Genomic DNA, 23,732 nt, shown 5'->3' with positions numbered 1-23,732 from the left:
GATTGGAGGCCAGCCCCTCCCCACCTTGTGCCCCTTGCACTCTCTGCCTCCGGGCTGGGGGGGGGGGGGCTGCACTGAGAGCTGCCATGCCTGTTCAGGGATACAAGGGCTCAGCTCTGGGTGCTCCAGGGGGCTGGGGGGGGGCTGCCTCCAGCCCTGTGTTGGGGGGCATGAAGCCCCTTCCCCTGGCGAGCTGCGTTGGGGGGCACCTGCCAGCCCAAACAGCTCTTTGTGCCAAAAACTGAATCCGCTGCTCCAGGGGGGGGAGGGGAGGGGGGGGACACGTCCCGTCTGCCGCTAATTAAGGAAGCGTTCGTACTTTGGGGAAATTGTTTTGACGTGTTTCGTAGCCATAGGAAACCTTAGGTGGGCTTTTGCCGTGCCCCCCCTCCCTCGCCAGGACATTGTAGGGGGAGGGCTTTGGGGTGAAGGGGGCAGGGGGGGGGCGCTGCTTCTGGCTCTTCAAGGCTGACCAGATGCCCTCAGCAACAAGGGTGTTTTCAGTGAGGGGAGGTCTGAAGGAGCAGGGAAGCCAGAGTTGGGGGCCGGAGGGAAAGATCCAGAAGCCCCCTCCCCATTGCGGGGAGGGGGGGGAGACGGTGTGCCCTCGGATGGGAAGAATTTACCTCGAGGGGGGGTGGGCTGGGTGGCTTCTCTTCTCCCCCTGCTTTGCTCTCCTTTTCTTTTGCGCCTTAGGGATGCGGGAGGACTTGGGGAGAGAGGTCGGTCTTGGGTTCGAGGGGCATCCAGTTAGGTTCTTTTCTTAGAAAAAAAAATCAAACTTTAGAGTGTTAAAAGTGGCAAAGTATTTACTGATCACTCCTTTTAAAAAGAGGAAACATTTTTTCATGAGACGGCCCTGGCTGGAGAACTGAACCACAGCAGGGCACCAGCTCACAGCTTGAGGTATTTGTCCATGTAAAGCAGGATTAAAATTGTGTCTAAAAAAAAAATGTAAGTAGTCCTCATGCTTTTGTGCAGTGCCTTTAGACGTTCCACTTTCTATAAAGTCTTCAAAAAAAAAAACTTTGCATATATATTATATATATGATGTAATGTTATAGAAATATATGTATAATATACATATTTTTCCAGGGGTATCTGATAGCTCTGTATTTTGTTATGGAAGTTGATATGAGATATTTTACCTCAAATTTTTAAAAAAAAAGTTAAATAAACCTTTTAAGTAAGTCTGTTGGGCTTCCTTCCGCCTTTTGCTTTCGGGGAGACGGGGGCGAACGTTGGCCTTGGCGTCTGTGGTGCAAGGAGGCGGCCAAGCAGAGGGGAGGGCAGGCGGCTGGGGGGTCCCCAGCTGTGAGGCAGGGAGGCTCTCATTCAGGCAAGGTAGGGACGGGTGGGCAGCCGCCCTGCTGCAAAGGCCGACCCTCAGCCACACGGGAGCTCCTTACGAGGCCCAGCAGGATCCCGGGTCAGCCACGCCATCTTTTCTCTGCCTGGGGCATCTTTCCGCCCACTTCCAGGAGCTGCCGGGAGGAGGTTAAGGCCACTGGGTGCTTGTTGGAGGCCCGGGGCTTCCTTGGCGAGGGTTTTTACACCTCTGAAGCCAGCTCAGGTGAGGAGGCCCCTTTGACCTGGGAGATGACTCAGTCTGGCTGCAGTGATTATCTCGGGTCCCTTCCCTTCCGCTCTTCCCTGGAGGGAGGGAGCTGCCCAGGGAGCCTGGGTATTCCCGCGTTGCCCGTTCTGTCCTGGCCACGGCTCCGGCCCTTGCTCCGTCCAGAGCTGGTGTGTCCCTCTCAAAGGCCAGCCGGGGCAGAGCCTGCGGGTTGGTGATTGCAGGTCGGGCATGGGTGCCACCACTTTGTCTCGTGAAGTGAGGCGTGTGGGCCTCCGGATGAGAAAACTCCGCCTGGGTTGGCCGTGATTCACGCGCTCTCCCTCCCCGGAGTGCCCCTTGGCGCTTCCTCTGGCAGGAGGGCAGGGAGCGGCTTCCTTTCAGCGCGGCTTGTAGCGTCATGGCCCGCAGGGAGCCTGCCGCCCAGGGAGTCGCACAAGGCTCCCAGGCAGGCTGTGCCAGCCGGGCCTCAAGGCGGGCAAAGAGGAGCGCAGGCCGGGGGCAGCTGAGGAAACGCCACTCCGGCATCCTCCCTGGTCCCTTCCCCCCCCCCCCGCCTCCTGCTTCCCACCCTGGCAAGGCCCAAAGCCTTTGCAGCCCTGCTGCAGGATGCTTCAGGCGCAGCTGCGGGTCGCAAGTCACCTGCCCACTTGCAGGCCAAGCGACTTCGTATGCTTATGAAAAACCGAGATCCTGAAATCAACCGATTCCCTGCCTCCGTCACTCCAGTCTCCTAAACGGCATTCACGGAGGCTCCCATCAGCAGGGCGGCCTGCTTCCCCTGGAGGCTGCAGCCAAGTAGGCCAAGAACACGAACTCGGAGCCTGTCGTAGGATTCCTGTCTGAGGCAATGGAAAACGCCTCAGGCTCAGTTCCTCCTCAAAGGTTTCCAACCAGCCAGTTCCTCCTGTTCCTCCCAGTGGCTTCTGGGGCATCTGCAGATACATTAGAAGGAGCAGCCGGAAAACATCCCTGGGCACTGTGTGGGGGGGGGGGGGGGACCAAGAAAGGCCCAGTCTACCCTACTGCGCAGCCTCCCTGGCATCTCGGGAGCTCCAATGCCAAGGCCTGGGTGAAGTGTTCCCTGCTTCCCCTCCAGATCTTGGCCCCGTGGCTGTTACTTCTGCCTCGAGAAAACAGGGTGCCGAGCTGGGTTTATTGCTCAGAGGCTGTGTGCCCCAATGGGTAGTGACCAACAGCTTCCACTGCTGCTGAAGCATGGAAAACAGGCGGCACGTCCTGGGAACGCCCAACCCAGGGGGGGGGGGAACCCCAGCTCCCCCTTTTCCTCCAAGGCACCTTTTGACGAGGCTTCGGGGCTGCCTCTCTCCTAGGCAGGATGTGGCACTTCCTGGAAGCTCTCCTTGCCACATCTTCAATCAGCCAAATGATCTCCTCCGCCTGCCAGTCTGGGACAGCGATTGTGTAGAGTGTTTTGGGGTTCCACCCTTCCCTGGATCAGGAGCCAGCAAATTCTCCCAGCAAATTGCCCTTCCTTGCCTGGTTGCGAATCCTGGGATGCCGCTTTCAAAGGGAACCGGAGCCTGAAGGGGGACCGGGCGGATGGTGGCAAGCGTCTTCGGCCAATGGGGGGATGAAGGTGCCAAAGGAGGGCACCCTTTGAAAGGCCCCGATCCAGCTGGCTCTCCTCGTCAGGAGGTTTTCCCACTGGAGGCTTCCGTTCTCAGCAGAGGCAACGGCCTCCCTTTGGGCTTGGCCAACAGGTGGGCACCTTAGTGAGATGCCCCTCCCTCAAAGCACCTGTCCTCCTGGTATCCCTCTGCCTCTCCCCCAACCGAGCAAATGTCTGGTGGGGAGTGTGACTGGAACCTCTGGCTGGCCGTCGCTGTTAGTTAATTTGTATGTTCTTCACTGGGTCATCCCAGGACAGCCTGGAAAGCTAAGAAGCTACACAGAAGGTGTAGAGGGTGGGAGGGTGGGAGGGAGGGTCCCTCCCAGTTTCCTCAGCCCCCCCTCCCCTTGGCTGCAGAGCCAGCGTCTCCCGCAATCAGCTTGATGAGACCAACATAGGAGGTTTTGGACAAGCGGCCCCCGGCTTCCCCACTCAGCTCAGTGGGGCTAGGCAGATTGCGGGGGGGGGGGGATTTGGGCGAGCGAGCGAGAGGCTGCAAGGCGATTCCAAGCTCTCCCTGCCTGCCAGCCAGGCCGGCTCAACTGGAATTCTGCTTGCAAGGCATACCTCCACTTACGCACGAGGGAACCACCTGTTGGAACCTGCCGGTGCCCCAATCAGAGGCCCGGGAAAGTGTGAAGCAGGAAGGAAGGAAGGAAGGAAGGAAGGAAGAGCCATTTGAAAGGATCTCCACAGTGGATGTGACTCTTTTGTGCCAGCGGCCCTTTCCCAGTTTGCCATGCCCACAGTTGATGCCAGGCACACACCTCCAGCCTGCTCCGATGCTTGGGGTGCCCAGAGGGGCTTTTGCTCATCCCTCCCGTCCCCCAGAGGACCGACCCAGGCAGCATATGCTCCGGTGCTGCAGCTGGGGCATCCTTTGACAGAGGGGGCCGGGCGGGTAAGGGAGCCGTCCTTTCCTGGCTGGGGAAACTTTTCCTCCTGGAGGGAGGCAGAATTCACCTCTCCCCATTGATTTGTGCACAGTCTGGATTCTTTTAGAATCCTCCTTGTGGAAAGGAAATCAGATTCTGTCCTCCTGCAGAGTTGCTGCCTTTGTCCCGTCCTTCCGTTCTCGTTATTTCGTGTTTTATGTTTTAAGGGTTTAAATTTCAAACCTTATCTTTGCATCTTCTCCAGTTTGGAAAAGCAATCTGTAATTTAGCAACCGATTCTGGTTGGGGCTGTTATCTCACGCCTTTCGTCTTCCACATATGGCTTAATTATCTCATGTTCTCTCTTGTATGTATTGCAACTCTCCGTGGCCCAGGGTGCCTTGAAATGGGAAGGGAAAGGGGGTCAAGGAAAACAGGAGGAGAGACCTGGGCTGGGGAAACGGAAGAATTTCTGGATTCAAAGCTTTAGTGAGGAGAGGCAGCGGAGCAGAGGGCAGCCCGGCTAGGAAGGAAGGGTCTCGGGCAATTTGGGGAAGGGGTTGTTTTATCGAAGCTGCTTCCCTGAGGCTGTGTCTTCTCCAGGCCAAACCAAATGCTCCTGCGTGGCTTTGCAAACAGCTCAAAGTGGGTCCCTTCCATTTGCCCTCATGTCAGGCTGCCTCCTGCTGTGCCAGATGCCTTGTGGGAAGGTCCTCATGGGAGCCCCATCTCTCCCAGGCTCCTCCTGGGGGCCAGGTAAGGGGGCGAGGGCAAAGACCTGCCCTGGAGAAGGGGCTTCAGGAAGAGCAGCCCTGGCCCTTCCTGGCTGGGTGTACAAGCCGAATCTTGCCCGGCCAGCCTGCTCTACTTCAGTCCTCATCTCTCCCAGGGGCAGCTGGGAGATGGGACATCCAGGGGACGGGAGAGCGGCCAGTTCCTGCTACGGCCAGGGTGGGCTCTGTACCTGGAGGGGGGCATCCTCTCCAGTGCTGGTAAAAGGTAGAGAGGCTCCTGAGCCAGCTGGTTAATTCTAGGCAGGAGGAGTCCTAATTTAAACAGTGTGAAGCCTCTCAGGAGGACGGTGGAACGAGGCAATTGGAGGCCATTGTAATTATGGTATATTTCAGCAATGGTCAATTAACGGGAAATAGCATGGCAGTGCCTTCGGAAGGCCTGAAAGCCCTCTCCCTGCTGCCTGAGCCTTGCAAAAGGAGGAGGAGGAGGGTGCTAGCCCCACCAGCTCTGAGGCCGAATCTCCCACCCAGAGGCGTCCCACCAAGAGCCATCCCCAGGGGCCCTTCCTGCACTTCAGTCAGCCGCTGTCATTTGCATTCGCTCGCTCTCCGGAAGGGCTGGTCGCAGAGGCTGCTCAGCAGCTGAAGGATTTCGGCCTCTCGGGCAGCCTCGGCTCCGCTCCAGCGAGGGCACCAGCCGAGCTCACCTCTGAGCAAACAGGCTTAGTTTATTATTAATGAATCAACTTTGTACCCAGGTAAGAACGATTGTTCTGAGGTGAGGAAAGTTTTGCCGTCCCTCTGGCTGTCTTCGCTCCCTCCCGAGTGATAAGAAGGGAGTGTCCTTCAGGATCTGGCTGCTCCTCGCTCCCGGCCTTCTCCACCTTTACACCCCCCTTTCTCTGCCCTTGCCCCCCCCGGAAAACCCCCCCACCTTCCTGCCTCCTCAGTTCCCAGTGTGCTTTAAGCACCAAAGGCAAGTCTCTTCCTTCAGCCACTTCCCCATCGAGGCTTCCCCCCTCATTCTGGCAGGAGGGGCCCCAGACCCCCTTCCCGGCCCTTTCGTCCACCACTGAGGGGCCAGGTTGCAGGACCCTCGGAAGGAAGAGCCCTTCTGCAGAGCCCCAAATGGACCCCAAAGTGCTGGGCATGAGTGCTCCAGACGGGGAGCACGGAAGACCCTTCCCTGGGCTTCCACCGGTGGCGCTCCATGCAGCTACTCCCTCTGACGATGCCTGGCCTGGCAGAACACCAGGCATGGGGAATGAAAACGGGCTCTCCTTAACCAAGGGCAGGGTGGCTATTTAGACGTGGACGAGCCCGCCCCCTCCATTGGGGGAACGGAAGTGCTGGGCGCTGTTGTGCAGGAGGAGCAGCCCTCCCTCTTTCTGCACAGGTCCTGTCGATCCCGGCCCAGGGAAGAGAAGCAGCAGCAGCAGCAGCCCCTGGCGCCCGCTTGGCTTCATTGCAAAGAAGCTGCTCCTGTTCCAGAGGGTTTGTGGGCAGCTCTGGCCTCACCTCCCGCCCGGTCCTCCGCCCCCCCCCCTCCTGGCCACGCAGGGCAGGAAAACAGACTCCCGAGTCACTTTATCTGCGACACCAAAGCAGGGAGAATCAGCCAAGGCGGCTGGCCAAGGATGGGACTTTGCGCGAAAGGAGCCAAATGTGCAGGAAACCCCCATTTGTTCATGATGCTTTTAGCTTTTTTCCCCTTGCTGAAAGCTTTTGACAAGCAACGCTTTAAAGATATTTTTCCTGCAAAACGGCAGGATAATCTAGAACTGATTAGTGTCGTGGAAACAACCTGGATGGTCTTGAGATGCCCCACATCGGCCCTTTTCTGTTTCCGCTGCGTTTAAAGTTGTGATGCTAAATAATTCTAAGAGAAATTTATATTATGATTTATATATGTTTAATTAACTTAGAAGATGGGATTAATGGGCTATTGTTACTTTAAGAGAAACTTATGTTTGTTGGGAGGTGAGGGGGTACAATATGTGAATGAGTAATCTATTTTAAGATGGGGGAGGGGAGGGGGTAAAGTATTTAGTATAATATTTGAATGAGAAAAAAAGACCTCCATGGCTGGAGTTGTGAAAAATCATATTAATGAAGGAATAAATGAAATGAATTTTTTTGGGGGGTGCAGCCTTGATCCCCCCTTTTCTTCAGCATTGATGCACAGAGACACCCCCCCCCCAATGCCTCAGCCAGGAGGAGACCTCCAGCCCCATTATAGCAATTAAAAGGGAGGAAACATCCCCTCCAGCTGCCCCCAACCGCCACTTTCAAAGGTGGGGAAAACACCTCCTTCCTCCTGAAAGTGCCCCCCCCCGGCCCATCTTTGACCAGAAGGAGCAAAAAACCCCACTCCCCACGGGTGGCTCAGTAGCAGCCCAGGAAAGGGGCGGAGGAGGGCAGCGGCCCCTGTTGGGATGGGAGACCACCAGGAAAGCCCCGGGCGGTGGGTGGATCGGAGGGAGAGGGCGCCTGGGCTTAAACTGCCTGGTTTCCTCTAGAGGAGTAGGGGGGGGGCTTTTGCCAGCCAGTCCAGCCGGGGAAGGAAGGGGGGGCACCGGTGGGAACTCCGGGGATGCGGGGGGGGGGTCGCCTACCGCCTCTGCAGCAGCGACGGGAGGGGGGGCGCCAGGGGAGGGAGGGAAGGAGGGAGCCCCCTCCCACCTGCTGCAGAGCGAAGCCTCCCGCAGGAAGCAGGGCGGGGATTAGACCCAGCAGAGGAGGAGGAGGAGGAAGGCGGACGGAGCAGCAGCGGCCGCCACCGACGAGCGAAGGAGCGGCCGGGAGGAGAGAGGCGGCGGAGGCGGACAGAGACGCGGGGCTCCCGCTGCCCCTTCCGCAGGGCCGGCGGCGGCGGCGTTGGCAGGCAAGGCAAGGCGGCCGAGGCTTTGGCCGGCGGGCCGGGCGACTCCGGGGCTTTGCGCCGCAGCAGGCCTCGTCGGGGCCGGGAGGGGGACCCGTGCAGCGACCCCCCCCCACGGCCCTTCTGCAAGGGGGAGGGAGGGAGGGAGGGGGGGTCTTCCAAGGTGGGCAAAAACCCCTCCCTCCCTCCCTCCCTGCCCCCCGATGCCCCCCCTGCAGGCCCCGCTGACCCCCCCTCTTCCCTCCCCCCCCGCAGGAGGCGCCCCCCCCCCGAGCAGCAGCGGAGGCGGATCCCGCCCGGACTTTCGAGCGGAAGACGGGAAGCCCCCGCGGCCCCCAGGTGCCCGGCTGGTAAAAGTGGACCATCTGCTCTTCGGATCTGCTGGGCCTTTGAGATCCTGAGGAGGGGGATCTGCTGCCCCCCCCGCAGCCTTTCCGAGCCCCTCCGCCCCTTCAATGTAGGCGCTGGCCCTGCCAAGGAAGAGGAGGCCCCTCCTGCAAGGGAAGCCGAGGGGGCCTGGGCACGGCGGGGGTGGGGGGGGCTGCCTGGATGCCCCCCACCCAGGATGGGGAAGTGACTCCTTCTGCAGCTGGTGGCTGCTCCTCCTCCTCTCCCAGCCGAAGGACCAGGGCCCTCCGCCTCGGGGTTCTGGCCTTGACTGCACACCATGACCATGCGCCCCCCTGCCCTGGACAGGTATGCGGGGGCTCTCATGGGGGGAGGTGGGAGTTCGGCTGGGCTTCCTCCTGTCTTCTACCTGGACTGGCCATGGATGGGCAAAGAGGGGGCACTCGTGCCTTTGGCACCTGCCTTGGCATCTGGGAAGAACTCTCCCTTCATGCCCTGGCACCCTTTGCCTCCCCCCCCCATATGGTTCTCCAGTGCTAGGACTAGGATCACCCCCCCCCCCCACCATGGGTGGCTCAGGCTATGTCCTGTTGCCTCCTCCTCTGTTCAGGGCCTCAGCCAGGGCCAAGGGGGGGAGTGCAGCTGGTGCCCAGAGACATTCCCGGGTGGATGTAGGGGGAGCCCCCTGTGGGCAGAGGTGGGGGACTAACGCTGCCCTCCTTGGCTCTGGGGGGTGGGAGGAGCTGCTTTGGCCCTGAGGTCGAGGGGCCCCGTTTGTGGCTCAGCATCTCGTGTGAACGTAAAGTCGGCTGAAGAAGGGGCCCGCTTAGCAGGAAGTGGGATTCGTGGCTCCCTGGCTTTGCCTTCCTCCAACAGCCTGGCACCGGTTGGTGCCCCCTGTGCCAAAGGCTGCTCCGTAGCCTGGGCAGCCCTCCTGAAGCAGCAACGTTGCTCTACGCCATAACCCAGCGTGGTGATCCCTTCTCCACAGCCGAGTGGGCAGGAAGGTTTTCAGGCAAAAGGCAAAATGCCGTGTGGCCGTTTGTGAGTCATTTTAAAGAAGAGACTTGTGGTCAGGGAGGACTGCAAAATCCTCTAAGGGGGGGGGCATCAATGTATGGCTTCCATTTCAATATTTGGCCCCCCCACCCTTCTGGTCTGTGTCAAAAGGGAGTCCCGTGTTTTCTTATAAAGCACCATTGTGACAGCAAGCAAAGGTTCTGCAGAACGTTGATCTCCTGGTGGTCTCCCATCCGGGAGCTTTCTGGCTTTCCGACTCGGTTTAGCTTTTGCAAAACCAACCATGGCTAGCAACCTGCTGCCTCTGCAGTCGGCAGTTCCCTCTGGTTCAGCTCACACAACGTCCGACAGCTGGGAAAACGTGGTTGCTGAGCTGAGCTGCAGATCTGGCAAAGTTTGTTGCGTGCGCCATTTGAATTTGCTCCCCAGAAATGCTTCGCTGTGCAGAGGCCAAGGGAGGTTTTTTTTACTTCGGCTTGGGTCTCGAGCGGGACGGTGGCGAGGCTGGCGGTGGGGCGGCCCAACAGGGGTCTGCGTTTTCTGGGTTTGTGTTTTTTTAAGGGTCCGAGAGCAGGAACCCTTTGGCCTCACTGGCCCTGTTTGCAGAGGGGGAGAGATGGGGGGTCCCTGGGCTTTGTGGAAGGCCGCTCGGCCCCCCGAAGGAAAGTGATTTGGGCAGGAGAGCCTCCCAGGGCTGCCCTGCGCCCCTCGGCCTGTTTTTCATGCCCGCCTGCCTCCTCTTCTTCTCTTTCTCTGTCTCCTTCCATGCTGCCTCGGCTGCTGCCCCCTTCTGTTTCTGTCTCTGTCTCCTCTTTACGCCAGACGCGCCAGTAAAAGGCACCCTCGCCTGCCCAGGTAAGACGGGCTCCCTGAGCCGAAGGGGGCTGCCCGAAACAGTTGCCTTTCCCCGCAGGGTCCCCCAAAAGATGGCTCGGCTGCGAGCATGTGGGTCAGCCCCTCTGCCCCCTCCCCTTTGGCAGCTGTCTGTTTCATTTGCATAACTGAAGACCCTTGCAGAGGACAGAGGCGGGGGGGGTACCAAATGGCCACCAACAGATCTCTGGGGGGGGGGCTTGGAGAGGCCACCGGGGACAAGGCCACTGCGAGGGCCCTCTGGACCCTGGTTGGTGTTTGGACCCAGGTTTTGAAATCAAAAGGGGAGTCGGGAGGACAAACCCGCAGCCTGCTTCCTTTCTCGGACTTACTAGCTCCGCAGGGGTGACCGAGGCAGGCAGGCAGAAACAGAACTAGGCCCAGAGTCCTGAGAGGAGCCCAGATGAAACCTAGACAGGACCAGCGGCCTCTCTTGGTGCCCAGTGGGAGCCGTGGGTTTGGTGGGCCTTCGAAGGGCCGGGCACAGAGCGGACAGCTTTGGAGGCAGAAGATAACTCTGCTCAGAGGCCTCAGATGCAGGGACCCTGAAAGGCCCTGGAGAGAGAGAGACGCTCTGGATGGGCAGCGGAGGAATTCCAGGCCTTGAAGTCCACAGGTCCCACCGTTGCCAAGCTGGGAGACCCCCTAGAGGGGCCAGGGCAAAGAGGAGGGGGAGGCTGGGGGTCCCATGGCGTGGCTGCCCCACGGAGAGGCTCTGCCCGGGGCACAAGGACCCGCAGCCCCTGCCCACTTGGCTGCTGGCATTAACTCTCCGTTCTCGTCTGTCTTCCTGCCCACTTGCCGCTTTGTGTCGTGGCATCCTCCGTCAGCCCCATTGCCGCCTGGTAAGATCAGCCGCTCCTCCCCCGCCTGGCCTGGCTTTGCCCCCCCCCCCCCCGAGCGCCTCTCCACTGCTGCCACGCTGCCCCCTTTCCCCCCGGCTTCCCTTGGCCCCCCAGGATTAGACGCTTCTCTGCTCAGGGGGGAGAAGGAAGGGCAAAGCTGGAGAAGATTGGGGGGAGCAGCCAGTGCCCCCCACCCTTGCAAGCGCCATCCAAGAGGAGTTGGCTTCTTGAGGTCCAGGGCTCCCCCCCCCTCCTCTCCCCATTGGCTGAGGAGGAGGAGGAGGAGGTTTCTTGGGCCTTTCCCCCCAGGCTCAGGGGAGTCAGGACCCCTGACTGAAATTCCTGTTGACTTGGAGGGGTCAGTCTGGGATTCCGGGTCTTTGCTGCTCCAGTTTCCTCCTGGCCTCCAGTGGCCCCGTGGGGGGGGGGAGTGGGGTGCCAGGGAGACCCTCAGGGTGCAGCCAGGGTGATGGGCGGCAACCTCGCCTTCCCTCCCCTCTCTCCGTGCAGGTTGGGCTCCCTGTCTTCCTTGGGCGACTCCGGTCTGGAAAGGCAATCGCCCAGCCACCAGCGCCAGCCCTCCGACTCCGGCGAGACCACAGGTGCCCCCTTGGCTCCTTTTGGGGGGTTGGGAGGGGGGCTGAGAGCGTGCACGGGGGCTGAGCTGGCAGGGGGGGGCGATGGGGCTGGGGGTCTGCAGCATGTGTGGTTGGGGAGGGGGAGGCTGACCCCTGGTTCCCTGCCCCAGAAAGGTCCGGTCCAGGACCATCCCTGCCAGGGAGGCTCCCTTGCTCGGCCCTGGCTCTTTCCTGGGGGAAGGTGGGAGGAGGAGGAGGAGGGGGGGGGGCTGGAGTGGAGGCCCTTTCACTGCCGGTGCCCGGGGGGGTCCCTCCTGGGGGGAAAGGGACCAAAGGGGCGTGGCTTGCCTTGGCAGGGCTGGTCCAGCGCTGCGTCATCATCCAGAAAGACGAACACGGCTTCGGCTTCACCGTCAGCGGGGACCGCGTTGTGCTGGTGCAGTCCGTCCGGCCAGGTGAGGAGGGGCCTCCGTTGGGGTGGGGGCTGCTGTCCCAGGCCCCGAATGAGCTGAGCTGCCACCGTGAGCGAGGGGGAGGGCAGGGAGGGGCCGGGCAGGTGTGGGGGCTGCTCCCAAGGCCCCCGGGCAGCCTTCCCCCTCCCGCCCTCAGCTTCCCCACGCAGGACCCCCGTCTCCTTTCCGTGCTTGTCCCTGCAGGCGGGGCCGCCATGAAGGCCGGGCTGCAGGAGGGCGATCGGATTGTCAAGGTGAGCCGTGCCTCCAAGGGCTGCCCCGACCGCTGGGCTTCTGCTGCCCCCGACTCTTTATAAATGTGGGCCAACTTGCCATCCCTCCCCGGGTGGCTCCTCTGCCCAGCTGCTGACCTCTCGCTCTCTTTCCCCGCAGGTGAATGGGATGGTGGTCACCAACACCTCCCACCTGGAAGTGGTGAAGCTCATCCGATGTGAGTGGGCCGGGCTGGGGCAGGCCGGCCGGCCTTCAGTGGTCGGGGGAGGCTGGAGCCGCAGTGGCTGCGTTGCCCCCCGAGAGGCAGCTGAAGGTCTCCCTGTGCTCTCTCTCTCTCTCTCTGCTTCTCTCTTCCCACCCTCGGCTGCCCCCCCCCCCAGCTGGTGCTTACGTTGCTCTCACCCTGTTGGGGTCCCCTCCTCCGTCTCTGGGCTTCCTGGGGTCGCAGCATGACCGGCAACAGGCAGGCACCCCGCAAATCACCTGCGCCTGCCCCCCGCCACCATTGCCACCACCATTGCCGCCACCTCCCCACTGGGTCACCGCTGGGCCAAAGCCGCCCCAGGTACCACAGGGGTGCAGAGGGGGCCGGGCCGGTTCTGTGGGGGCAGAACTGGAGGCCGGGGCTCACCCTCTCTCCCGCCTTGCCAACCGCAGGACCCCGAAGTCCAGAAGCACGCCACGCAGATCCTCAGGAAAATGCTGCAGCAGGAAGAGTCCGAATTACAGGTGTGGGTCAAAGCGCCTGTGGGTCTGTGCCGGGCTCTCCCCAAGGAGGTTGGGAGGGGTCCACTGCAGGGGCAGTCTGGGTCCTTCTGGCCTGTCCCCCCCCCCCCCCCCCGGGTTGGCTTTTACTGACCGAGTAGCAGCAGGTGGGAGTAGGAAGGCTGACCCTAACCCAAGGAAAGGAGCCTTAGTTTTCTTCCCAAATAAGCCCATGTCACCCCCTAACACCCCCCTACCCCCCCGGCTTTCTCCCCAGCGATGTTACGAGATCTACAGCCAGAATCCGGCATCTTTGCTGGAGGAGCAGATCGAGGGGGCTCGGCGGAGGGTCAGCCAGTTGCAGCTCAAGATCCGGCAGGAGATGGGAGAGCTGGTGGTGAGCGGGGAAGGGGGCAGAGCAGCTGGCCAGGAGGGGGGCTCCTGAAGTCCTGCAGGGGCTGGGAAGGAAGAGGGGTGGTCCTTGGGCCTCTCCAATGGGGCTCTCTCCCACGCTCTGCCTCTCAGGACGGCCCCCGGCGGCCCAGCGATCCCGGCTCCTTCAGCTCCCGGGTGACGGACGGTGGTGAGTTTTGCTGCTTCCCCTTTTGGGAATGTCCGACTGGCCGAGTGGGAAGGGCCCCCGGGGGGCTCAGGGCTTCCGCCTGCTGGTTCTCAGGGAGCCCCGTGGGTGTCCAAAGGCCCTCCCCTCCTCCTCCTCCTCCGAGTGCCCCGGGGGCTTCTCTTTGTCCGTGCAGGCGGCCTCTCCAGCAACCCCCAGGATGGGGACAGCGGCCTGGACTCGGGCACGGAGCGCTTCTCCTCCATGAGCGAAGTGAGCACGGGGGGGGGGCTCCTCCTTCCCGCGGTGCCAGGGAAGGTGCCCGTGATTGCTGACCTGAGAATGCCGGTTTCTCTTGGCACAGATCTCCCTCAACCGGAACTCTGTCCTTTCCGATCCTGGCCTGGGCAGTCCCCACACCTCGCCCGTTGCCGCCTCGCGGCTCTTCATGCACCATCGACGCCAAGGCTCCGACACCCCCGTCTTGCACTCCACGGAGCAGGTGAGGGCAGGCAGGGCCCATCCGCAGGAGCCCCTCCCCCCCTCCTAAGGGTGCCTGGGGGTGGGGAGGGCAGTCCTCGCTTGCAGTCCTTGCGATCTGATCTTGAGCCACCTCCGTCTGGGTGCCTCCTGCTTCCTGCCTGTGTTTGGTGTCCGAACATGGAGGTGTTCAATGGAGCAGCCGTTTTGTGTCTCTCCTCCTCCTCCTTTTCGGCACCTCCGTCTCTTTTCTGAGAGGATTTTAATCCCTTTTTCTCTGCAGAGTTTGGATCACATACTCCAAACTTCCATCATCGGTCCGGAAGAGGATTACTACCCAGGATACTTGGACAATGAGGTAGGGAGCTTTCTCTTCTTTCTCCTAAAGTCCCCGTTCAGGCCATTCCCAAATGGACACCCTTCGCCCCCCCCCCCCCGCCCCCCTTGAAACCCTCCAGCGAGGGGGAATCTGCTGCTCTTGGCAGCTTTGGCTGGGAAAATGCCTCCACAAGGGGGTCCTGGGGGTGCGGGGAGACCTAGCGGGTGGGAGGGGGCTCCTTTGCGCTGGTTTGTGGCCCTCCTGGCTCAGCATCTTTTTCCCCCCATCGCAGAACGACTCTCTGTTCCAAGATTTGGGGAAGCTGAAGACACGGCCGGCTCACCTGGGAGTTTTCCTGCGCTATCTCTTCTCTCAAGCGGATCCCAGCCCCCTGGTAGGGTCCCCAGGGGGGGGGGGGAGAGGGCTCCCTTTCCTTCCTTCCCCGGGGCTGGAGAAGTGCCCCAGTTGAAGTCCGCTTCCTTCCCCTCCACGCCTGATGCCTCTCCATCGACTGCTTTTCGCTTCCGCTGAGACGCTTCCGTCCTGCTCTCCTTGCAGCTTCTGTACTTGTGCGTGGACGTTTCCCAGCAGATGGGCCCCAAGGAGGCCCGGGCGCTGGGCAAGGACATCTGGCACATTTTCTTGGACAAGACTGCCGTGAGTGTGACCAGTCATGGTCCCCTGTGCTGTGCTCACACCTGCCCTGCGTGGGGCTCCTCGGTGCGACAGGGGTGGGGCGGCCGCGGGAAAGGGAGAGGCTGCCTTGGCCGCAGTGGAGCACGCAGGAGTCCCAGTGAGTGGTCAGCCGTGTGTCTTCTGCCCCCTCTGCAGCCCCTGAGAGTCACGGTCTCCGATCAGCTGTTGGCGGAAATTGGTGAGTCCGTACGGAGCCCAGGCCAGCTCAATTCTGGGGGGCTGAGTAGGGCAGGAGGAGGTGGCTTCGGTGCTGCCTCTGTGCCCCCCTTGGGCATTTCCCCAGCAGCCCCACCCACCTTCCGCTTCCTTGTGCCGTCCAGAGGCTCACCTGCGCAACGGAGAGGACGCCCAGGGGGCTTTCTTGGAGGTTCAGGAGGCTGTCATGCCTGAGATCCAGGAGCAGATCCAAGATTACAGGTCAGCTCCCACCACCCTTGTGGCAGGTCGGAAACCCTCAGTGGGCCCATCCGAGTGGACCAAGGCCGGGTGCAGGGAAAAGCAGATGGGACGGCCTTGCAAGTGGGAGTTTGCTCCTCAGGGGAGCATCTGGGGAGCTTCGGTCGGTTTCCGAGAGGAAGGGAGAACCTTTGCATGGGCCCCCTCTTCTCTGCCCTTCCAGGACAAAGCGCACGATGGGTCTGGGAAGCCTCTATGGGGAGAATGACCTGCTGGAGTTGGACGGGGAGCTCCAGAAGGAACGCCAAGTGGCCGAGAAGCAGATGGCGCAGCTGGGGGACATCCTGTGAGTGCCACGGGTGGGCGGGGGAGGGAGGGGGGGAGGGTCTGATGGGGCAGAGGTTGGGGTTGGCCCCTCTGGAAGAGAGTTTACCTCGAACTGCCTCTGAAAGGGCCACCCTCAGATGCTAGGCGGGTTTGCCGCGGGTCAGCTCAAATAAGACCTTTGTCAAGTTGTCTTCACATCTTAAAGTTGCCAAATTTGAGAAACCTTGTCCTAGACGGGCAAGAAGAGAAAAGAGGATGCCAGAGCAGCTTAAGGGGGATCTGACGTTACCTTTGCTTTCTTGCTTTAGATCCAAATATGAAGATCGGAGGTGAGTGATCTCAGCACCTTGGGGGGATCCTCCTCTGATCCTGGCCTGAATTGTGGCCTCTTTTCAAATGTATAATTTCTGTTCAGTTCTTCGTCAGTTGCTCCCGGGGCTATGCTGAGGGGAGGGGGGCTCCAGCCAGACTGCCCTCCCCTCTCCTTGCAGCTCCCCCATGAGCTTTGCCCTGAAGACCTACATGATCCACATGGGGCTCTGCCCTCGGGAGTCTCGCCCAGCCAGCGTTGTGGAGAAGTCCCAGGAGAAAGACAAGTGGCTGCCCTTCTTCCCCAAGGCCAAGAAGGTAGGTGGGGAAGCCGGAAAGGGCGGGGCCCTAGCCTCCCCCCCCCCCCAAGGCAACCCTGACCCGCCTCTCCCTCTTTTGGGGCCACAGAGCAGCAGCAGCAGCAAGAAGGAGAAGGAGGCCGCGGTGGAGGACAAGAAGCGCAACCCCATCCTGAAGTACATCGCCAAGCCCAAGAGCGCCTCCCAGAGCAGTGAGTCCCCCTTTCTGCCTCCTCCCCACTTACCGCCCCATCCCAGAGCCCCCAGGCTGGCTGGGCGGGCCCTGCCTCCTCCTCCTCTGCCCCCACCCCCTCTCCTTCGTTTGGCCCCCCTCATCAGCCTCCCCCGCTTGGTTTTGACACCCCATTTCTGTTTTCCTTTCCAGCATTTCATGTCCCCCTGTCCCCCGTGGAAGGTAAACGCCACCCCTCCCCTCCTCCGCCCACACACACCGGCTGGCCTCCCTCCCTTTCTCCTCCTGCTGCTTTCTCAACTGGGGAGGGGGTGATCCCTCCCCCCAAAGGTGGCGATCGTAGCTCCCAGGACCTGTATTCTGCCACGGTGGGGCACTTTGTTCCAAGCCCCCCTCCCTCTGAACAGCAACGGGCTCCGCCTTCCCCATTCGGGCTTCTAAAATGGCTGCGGATGCTGCCTCCCTCCAAGGGCAGCTGGGTCTGGGGGGAGGGGAAAGGCCAGGAAGGGGGCAGAGACGGCAGCCTTCCTCCACCTTTCCTCCCTGCCCTTGAGGGCACAAGGACCAGGGAGCAGCCCCTCAGTCCCGTCCCCCCCTCCCCCCAGTCCAGGATCTTTGGAGGGCCAGGCCCGGGGGCCAAGGGCCAGTCACGCAGGGGGGGTCTTAACGGCTTCCTCTTTGGCAGTTAAGCCCGGCAACGTCAGAACCATCATCCAGCATTTTGAGAACAGCCAGACCCAGGAGGGTCAGGAGGCTTCCCTGCAGCGCCTCTCCACAGGCAGCTTCCCCGAAGACCTTCTGGACTCGGACAGGTGAGGGGCTCTGGCCTCGGTCCTTCTCCCTTTGGGGGGGGCTCTTTCCCTAGTGACCCCCAACTCTTGAGCCTCCCGGCTGCTTCGCCCCCTTGCCCGTCTTGGGACGGGTGGCCTTGTGGGGAGAGGGGGGGTGGGGGGCCTTGTGAAGTCCTCATGCCCCCCCCCCGTTCCCCCAGTTCCAGGGCCGAGGTCCGGCTGGGCCGGTCGGAGAGCCTGAAGGGGCGGGAGGAGCTGAGGCGGCTGCGCAAGGCCGAGAACGTCCCCCGTTCCCGCAGTGATGTCGACATGGATGCGGCCGCGGAAGCTGCTCGGCTCCACCAGTCGACCTCGTCCTCCGCCTCCAGCATCTCCACCCGGTAATGTGGCGCCTCTTTGGGGGAGCCGGAGTCGCACGGCTGTGGCATCTGCCCCCCGCCCCGTGTCCATGCCCGTCGGGAGGCCCCTCTGAAGGGAGGGCAGAGCGTGGGGGCTGATGGCGAAGGGACTGGGGGGGGGAGTTGGGGGGCGGGAGGGGTGCTTGCTGACTCTGCCCTGTCTCCCGCTCTCCAGGTCCCTGGAAAACCCCACCCCACCCTACACTCCCAAAATGGGGCGCAGGTGAGTGGGGAGGCGACCAGGGGCCGGGAGAGATTTCCCCACCTGGGATCAGGGGGTCACTTTTAAATCTGGCTGCTCTGGACAGAACCCCCCCCCCCCCAGGCAGCCCAGTTCCCTCCCTCCTTTGGCCGTGGGGGTGGGGGACTTGCTTGGCTTCCTCCCCTTTTCCCTCTCCACTCAGGCGGAGGGGGTGCAGAGCTGATACTGGGGGGCGGGGGGTTCCTCCTCTCGGAGCCCGGCCTGACCCCCCCCACGTCCTGGCAGGAGCATGGAGTCCCCCAGCCTGGCCTTCAGCTCAGAGGCCTTCCTGCCCCACTTGCTGGAGGACGAGCTGGGACAGTTCTCGGACCTCGAAATGGAGCTGGACTCCCAGAACTGGCAGCACACGGTGGGACGGGAGGCGGCTGCCCAGATGCCTCAGCAGGAGATCGATCGGCAGGAGGTCATCAATGGTGAGGGAGGGGAACTGGGGAGGGGAGGTCTGTCCCTTGGGTGGAGGGACAGAGGTCAGCCAGGCCCTGAGCCCCCTGACTGAGCCTCCCAAGGGCCCTCGGGGCCCCAGCTACATCTGACCCGCTCCCCCCTCCCCCCGCAGAGCTCTTTGTGACGGAGTCTTCCCACCTGCGGACGCTGCGTGTGCTGGACCTCCTCTTCCACCAGCGCCTGAGGAGGGAGGGGCAGCTGTCCCGGGAGGAGCTGACCCTGATCTTCCCCAACCTTCCAGAGCTGATCGAGATCCACAGTAAGGCTGCCCCCTGCCCCCCCCACTCCCTCCCTCCACCTGGAACGGACAGAGCGGAAAGGAAATCCCGGGGAACGTTTGGAAGCGGAAGGGCCCTGAAATTATGGGATGGGCTCACAATGGGCCAGGACTGGGGTGAATTCAGTGGGAGGAGGGGATTCAGCAACAGCATTAACAGTGAGTGGGGGGGGGGGAGGTTGGGGAGACAGGTGTATTTGCGTGGGGGTCTTTCCTGGGGAGAGGGGGGCTTGGCTCCTCTTAGTCCGCCCTGCCTTCTCCCCCTCCCCAGATTCCCTCTCGGAATCCATGAAGAAGCTGCGGGAGGAGGGGCCGGTGGTGAAGGAGGTCGGGGACCTGATGCTTTCACGGGTGAGCCACCAAGGGGGGTGGGGGGGCTTGGGGCCTGGGTGGGAGTGGACCTTGGGACCCCCATGGGGACCCCCATCTCCTCCTCCTCCTTCCCCTTAGTTTGATGGGGCTGCGCTTGAGGAATTCCAGCAAGTGGTTGCAGAGTTCTGTGCCTACCAGTCCGTGGCGCTGGAGCTGATCAGAACCAAGAAGCGGAAGGAGACGCGCTTTCAGCAGTTCATGCAGGTGGGGGATTCTCGGGGGGGGGGCGAGGTTGTTGTGCTCAGGGGAGAAATTGATGGAGGCAGCTGGAAGAGCCCGTCTGAAGTGCCTGGTTGCCTGGGACTCACGTGGGGGGGAGGGGGCTCGCGGGGGGGGGAGGGCAAGCACCCAGCCCGCCTTGTGCTTCTCCCCAGGAGGCCGAGAGCCACCCGCAGTGCCGCCGGCTGCAGCTGAAGGACCTCATCATCTGCGAGATGCAGCGGCTGACCAAGTACCCACTGCTGCTGGACAGCCTCATCAAGCACTCCTCAGGTGGGCGTCCGCTCCTGCGCAAGACGGCAGCTGCCCCCTCCCCTCCCCTCCGCTGACCCCTCCCCTCTGGCCCCTCCCCCCAGGGCAGCCTGAGGACCAGCGGAAGCTCTGCCGGGCCCGAGACCAGTGCCGGGAGGCCCTCCGCTACGTCAACGAGGCCGTCAAGCAGGCGGAGAACCAGCAGCGCCTGGAGTCCTACCAGAAGCGCCTGGACGCCACCTCGCTGGAGCGGACCAGCAACCCCATTGCAGCGGAGTTCAAAGTAAGCCCAGTGCCTGCGGGGGGAGGGAGGGGGGTCCCTGCGTGGGCCCCGTGTGGCCCCAGCTGACCGCTTCCCGCCCCCTGCCCAGAACCTGGACCTGCGAGGCCGCCGGATGATCCACGAAGGGCCCCTGCTCTGGCGCATCAGCAAGGACAAGACTGTGGGTCTGTAGGGGTCTCTGGCTTTTGGGGGGGAAAACCCACCTGCCGCTTTTCCTTGGGAAAGGAAGGGGCCCCCAAAGGGCCGGGGGAGGAGCAGCCGTGCTGAGGGGTCTCCCCCCCTCCCCCCCAGACCTGCAGGTGCTGCTCTTGGGGGACCTGCTGGTGCTGCTCCAGCGTCAGGACGAGAGGCTGGTGCTGAAGTGCCACAGCCGGACGGTGCTGGGCTCCAGCGACCCCAAGCAGACCTTCAGCCCCGTCCTCCGACTTGGCTCCGTCCTCATCCGCTCCGTGGCCACCGGTGAGCCCGGCCCCCTGAGATGGGAGGGGGGGGATTGTGAGACACGGGGGTGGGGCGGGGGGAGAAGATGGAGGTGCTGAGCACGCCCCCCCCCCTCGCCCCCCGGCCTCTGCTTCCTTCCGCAGACAAGCGCGCCCTCTTCATCATCTGCACCTCCGAACTGGGGCCCCAGATCTACGAGCTGGTCGCCTCCACCTCCCTGGAGAAGAACACGTAGGGAGAGGAGGGCCGGGGGGGGGGGCTGTTCTTGGTGGGAGGGGGGTGTTGGGCATTTGGCCTGTGGAAACGGCCTGGCTGAGGATATCCAGGGCCGCCCCCTCCCCCATTCCCTCCCCCCCCCCATTTCAAGGGTCTGCTGAGAAAGCTCTTTCCTGGCAGGTGGATGGAGCTCCTGGAAGAGGCGGTCAAGAGTGCCACGCAGAAGGCCACCTTGCCCCCCCAGCCCCACGCCCAGCAGCTGTGTCCCCACCAGCCGGCCCCAGCCAGGTGGGCGAGGGTTCCGCAGGAGGGGGCAGGGAGGGGAGGGCAAAGATTCATGCCTCCCCTCCTCCTCCTAGGCCCGGCCTCTGGTCCCCCATTGGACCACTGCTCTTTCTTCGCAGCTTCATCTTCCCGGATGCCGAGGTCACCCCCAGGCTGGACCGGGGGAGCAGCCCCCCCAGCCGTGAAGCCGAGAAAGAGGAGGAAGGTGCCTCAGGTAGGCAGCGGCTGCCTGGGGGCTGGGGGTGGAGAGGCTGGGCTTTGGGGGCAGCAAAAGGCAGGCAGGGGCATCTGCCCCCTTTGGTCCCACTGGATGGGAGGAGGGGGCAGCTATTCCGCTCCCCGCCACCCCAGCTGCTTCTCAGGCTCCCCCCTCTCCCTTCCCAGACCACACTCCCACTGAATCCTCTGCAGCTGAGCAGCTGCAGGTGGGGCACCCAGAGGAGGAGGAGGAGGAGGAGGAGGAAGGCAACCTGCCCACCGCACCTGTGTTGCCCCTCCTGGAAGAAGCCCCCCCTCAGAGGCCCCCCTGCTTGGAGAGGATGGCTGAATCTGCCCTGGAGGACGGTAGGTGGCCCCTTCTCCACGCGAGGGCCAGGCTGGGCCCCTGGGGGCCTCCCACTGTGCTTGGGGGGTTGGACGGGACTGAAGGCGGCCCCTCCTCTCTTGTGCCCCTCCAGTGGAGACCCTGCGGAGGCTACTGCTCCATAGCTTCCTGCCCTGCCAGGACTCTGAGCCCGAAGACGACCTGACCCCCACCCCCAACCGGCACTGGGGCTGGACCAGCCAAGAGGAGCCCTCCGAGGACCCCCAGGCGCCTCCTCTGCCTGGCCCTCTGCAGCCGGAGGGGCAGGGATGTGTGAGCGGGCCCCCGTCCTCGGGCCCCACAAGCCATCCAGGGCCTGGCGAGGGCCTGGAGGAGGTGGGGGCCCCTGCAATGCAGGCAGGCGACCAGCAGCCTGAGACTCCCAGCTGCTACCTGGTGGTGCGCAAAGGTAAGCGCAGGGGAGGGGAGGGGAGAGGAAGGGGCACCCGAGAGAAGGGGGGGGCAGCAGCTCCTGGGAACTCCCCCCCCCTTGGTGGCCTTTGGGGAGGGGCTGGGCAGCTTGGCTTGATCTGCAGCTATATTACTCTTCAGAGCACCCCCTCCCAAGCCCCCCCCCCTGGCTCTGCTCCCCTCCTCTTCTTTCACTCCCTCCCCCCCCACCCCGCTTGCCTCTCTGCTGCTCCCCTGTGGGTGACGGTGCTGGACCCTCCTGGGATTCCCAGTGGTGACCTCTCTTGTCTCCCCTCCCCCAACCCCCTTCCCCCTCCCCAAACACTTTCCCCTTCCTGGTGTCTCTCGCACAGCTGAGGTGGAGGGGAGTGAAAGTGCTCGGCTCTTGATGGAGAAAGACAGCCGGGCGGGAATTGACACCGGAGCCCCCCCTAACACAGATGGTAAAGACCAAAAGTAGAAACCCCCCCTCCCCCCCCCACACCAGATAGTGCACCTCTGTGCCCTTAGGGGGGAAATCACGGGGGGGGGGGAGTCCCTGAGGCTGGGGGGGGGGTGGGCAGGTTAGGGCTGCCTTTGAGGGGGGGGGAGAGGAGGGGTCTGCACCCTGCAGTCTCTGTTTGCCTTCAGCGTCTCTGGGCAGTTTTATTGACTTCCTCAATCCGTGCAACGTCACACGGGCGACTCTGGGCAGGGCCCACAAACAGCCGAAGGGGAACAGCCACCACAGCTGAGGCGATGGAAAGAGGGGGGAGCTGCCTTCCACGCAGGGCCCCAGTTCAGAAGCAGCTGCAGCTGGGGGCTTCTTGGGGGGGGGGGCTTTCCCCGCCTGGGCCTTCTGCACCTTCTGCAGGTGGAAGAGGGGCCTGGCTGGGCTGGGGGGGCTTGAGAGCTCCAGGGTGGCCGAAAGCCTCCCATCGAGGGGGACGCAGAGGTTTTGCCCAAGGGACTGAGCCCCTTCCCCAAAAGAGGACCCTCTGAGTCGCCCTCCTCCTCCTCCTCCTCACAGGAAACACTTTCTACTTAAGCCTGCCGGCCGACTCCAAGCAGCCCCCAACAGGTGCCCAGAGCCTCAGGGAGGCAGAGGGGGCTTCCAGCTGGGCCCCATCCTTGCCTTTGCCCGGAGGCTGCCAGGGGAGCCCCAGGGAGACCCTGGCAAGGTGGCCCAGCCCAGCAGAGCTCCCTGCGCCCAGCCAGGGCAGGCGGGAGGAGGCCGAGGCCATCTTCCGGACCATAGAGCAACTCACCCACAAGCTGACCAAGCTGAAGGTGAGGAGGCAGGATGGGTGAGGGAGGCAAAGTGGACTCTGTTTGCCTTCAGCGTCTCTGGGCAGTTTTATTGACTTCTTCAATCCGTGCAGCCTCACACGGGCGACTCTGGGCAGGGCACACAAACGCCCAAAGGGAAACAGCCACCACAGCTGAGGCATGGCTGGAGAGGGGATGGCGTGCAGGGAAGGGTCCCAACTGCCCCCCCCTGAGGATCTCTTCTCCCCTTGCAGGATGTGGAAGGGGCCTATCAGCAGCTGCTGTTCCGGCAACTGCCGCCAAAGGGCCACTGCACTGCCGAAGCCACGCCTGGGCAGGGAAGCGCATCATTGCCAGAGCCGAGCCGGATGTCGCCCAGCACCCACCGGGGGTCCAGAATCAGCCACCCCTCTCTGCCCTCCTCCCCACAGTCCTCGGCGGCCCGAGGGCCGGAGGGTCCCGCTGGCCCACCCCTGCTCGCTGTCCACCCGGGGACTGATGCTAATGTCTCTGCAGATGTGAACGGGGTCTCTCTCGCCCTACCTGAAGACGGCTCCCAGGAAGTGACCCCCTAGGGAATGAGGGCCTCTGCCAAGGAAGGAAGGAAGGAAACGGCACCTCCAGGCGATGCCTCCTTCGTCCTCCCACCCGGCCTGTGCTGGAGATGGGAGAGGGCTGTGGATGGGACCGGGAGCTACCGGGGCAAGAAATGGCGAAGCCAAGGAGGAAGGGGAGGAAAGCAGGACCCCCACCTCGAGGGAAAGGACAGACGTCGGCTTCGCATGAACTGTTCTGCGGAAACATCCCGAGGCTTCCCCAATGCGAGCGAGCGAGCAAAGGCAGACTTTCCGCTCTTTCCCCCGAAACGTGAGGAGCCCCCGTCCCTCCACCGGCTGACTTTGGGGTTCAGCCCTTCGC

General features: G+C 62.6%; 1 protein-coding gene across 6 annotated transcripts; it reads left to right on the top strand.

Annotated features, from left to right (window-relative positions):
* The first annotated feature begins 7,559 nt into the window (after positions 1 to 7,559).
* Positions 7,560 to 23,400, top strand: ARHGEF11 (Rho guanine nucleotide exchange factor 11). Of its 6 annotated transcripts, none has more exons than XM_081968316.1 (42): positions 7,560 to 7,702; positions 7,955 to 8,395; positions 9,890 to 9,922; positions 11,296 to 11,387; positions 11,720 to 11,818; positions 12,020 to 12,069; positions 12,209 to 12,266; positions 12,430 to 12,614; positions 12,707 to 12,778; positions 13,032 to 13,151; positions 13,280 to 13,337; positions 13,510 to 13,586; positions 13,678 to 13,815; positions 14,077 to 14,151; positions 14,405 to 14,506; positions 14,671 to 14,769; positions 14,944 to 14,986; positions 15,129 to 15,225; positions 15,428 to 15,550; positions 15,840 to 15,860; positions 16,023 to 16,158; positions 16,249 to 16,351; positions 16,525 to 16,554; positions 17,018 to 17,144; positions 17,324 to 17,503; positions 17,697 to 17,744; positions 18,009 to 18,196; positions 18,340 to 18,486; positions 18,776 to 18,855; positions 18,955 to 19,080; positions 19,251 to 19,368; positions 19,452 to 19,630; positions 19,719 to 19,794; positions 19,922 to 20,089; positions 20,215 to 20,302; positions 20,468 to 20,575; positions 20,692 to 20,786; positions 20,957 to 21,136; positions 21,250 to 21,564; positions 21,920 to 22,009; positions 22,576 to 22,835; positions 23,069 to 23,400. In XM_081968316.1, the coding sequence occupies exons 2-42, from the start codon at positions 8,367 to 8,369 to the stop codon at positions 23,387 to 23,389; spliced, it is 4,734 nt and encodes a 1,577-aa protein (XP_081824442.1). In that variant the 5' UTR covers positions 7,560 to 7,702; positions 7,955 to 8,366; the 3' UTR covers positions 23,390 to 23,400. The 6 variants fall into 6 exon arrangements, with proteins under 6 accessions (XP_081824442.1, XP_081824443.1, XP_081824445.1 ...); XM_081968317.1 differs by having other exon boundaries at positions 7,560 to 7,707; XM_081968319.1 differs by lacking the exon at positions 9,890 to 9,922.
* Positions 23,401 to 23,732: the final 332 nt, after the last annotated feature.

The sequence above is a fragment of the Natrix helvetica genome (genome assembly GCF_964273705.1).
Source record: "Natrix helvetica genome assembly, chromosome: 16".
Taxonomy (NCBI): Eukaryota; Metazoa; Chordata; class Lepidosauria; order Squamata; family Natricidae; genus Natrix; species Natrix helvetica.
Note: the sequence above shows the minus strand (reverse complement) of the source record. Positions and strands in the feature narration are given on the sequence as shown.

Bases quoted from the DNA above. Each gene is read 5' to 3' on its own strand.
- ARHGEF11 (XM_081968316.1), top strand. From the start codon at position 8,367: ATGACCATGCGCCCCCCTGCCCTGGACAG. The intron at 17,504-17,696 runs GTAATGTGGCGC...CCCGCTCTCCAG, and splicing joins GCCTCCAGCATCTCCACCCG to GTCCCTGGAAAACCCCACCC. The intron at 18,856-18,954 runs GTGAGCCACCAA...CCTTCCCCTTAG, and splicing joins GGGACCTGATGCTTTCACGG to TTTGATGGGGCTGCGCTTGA.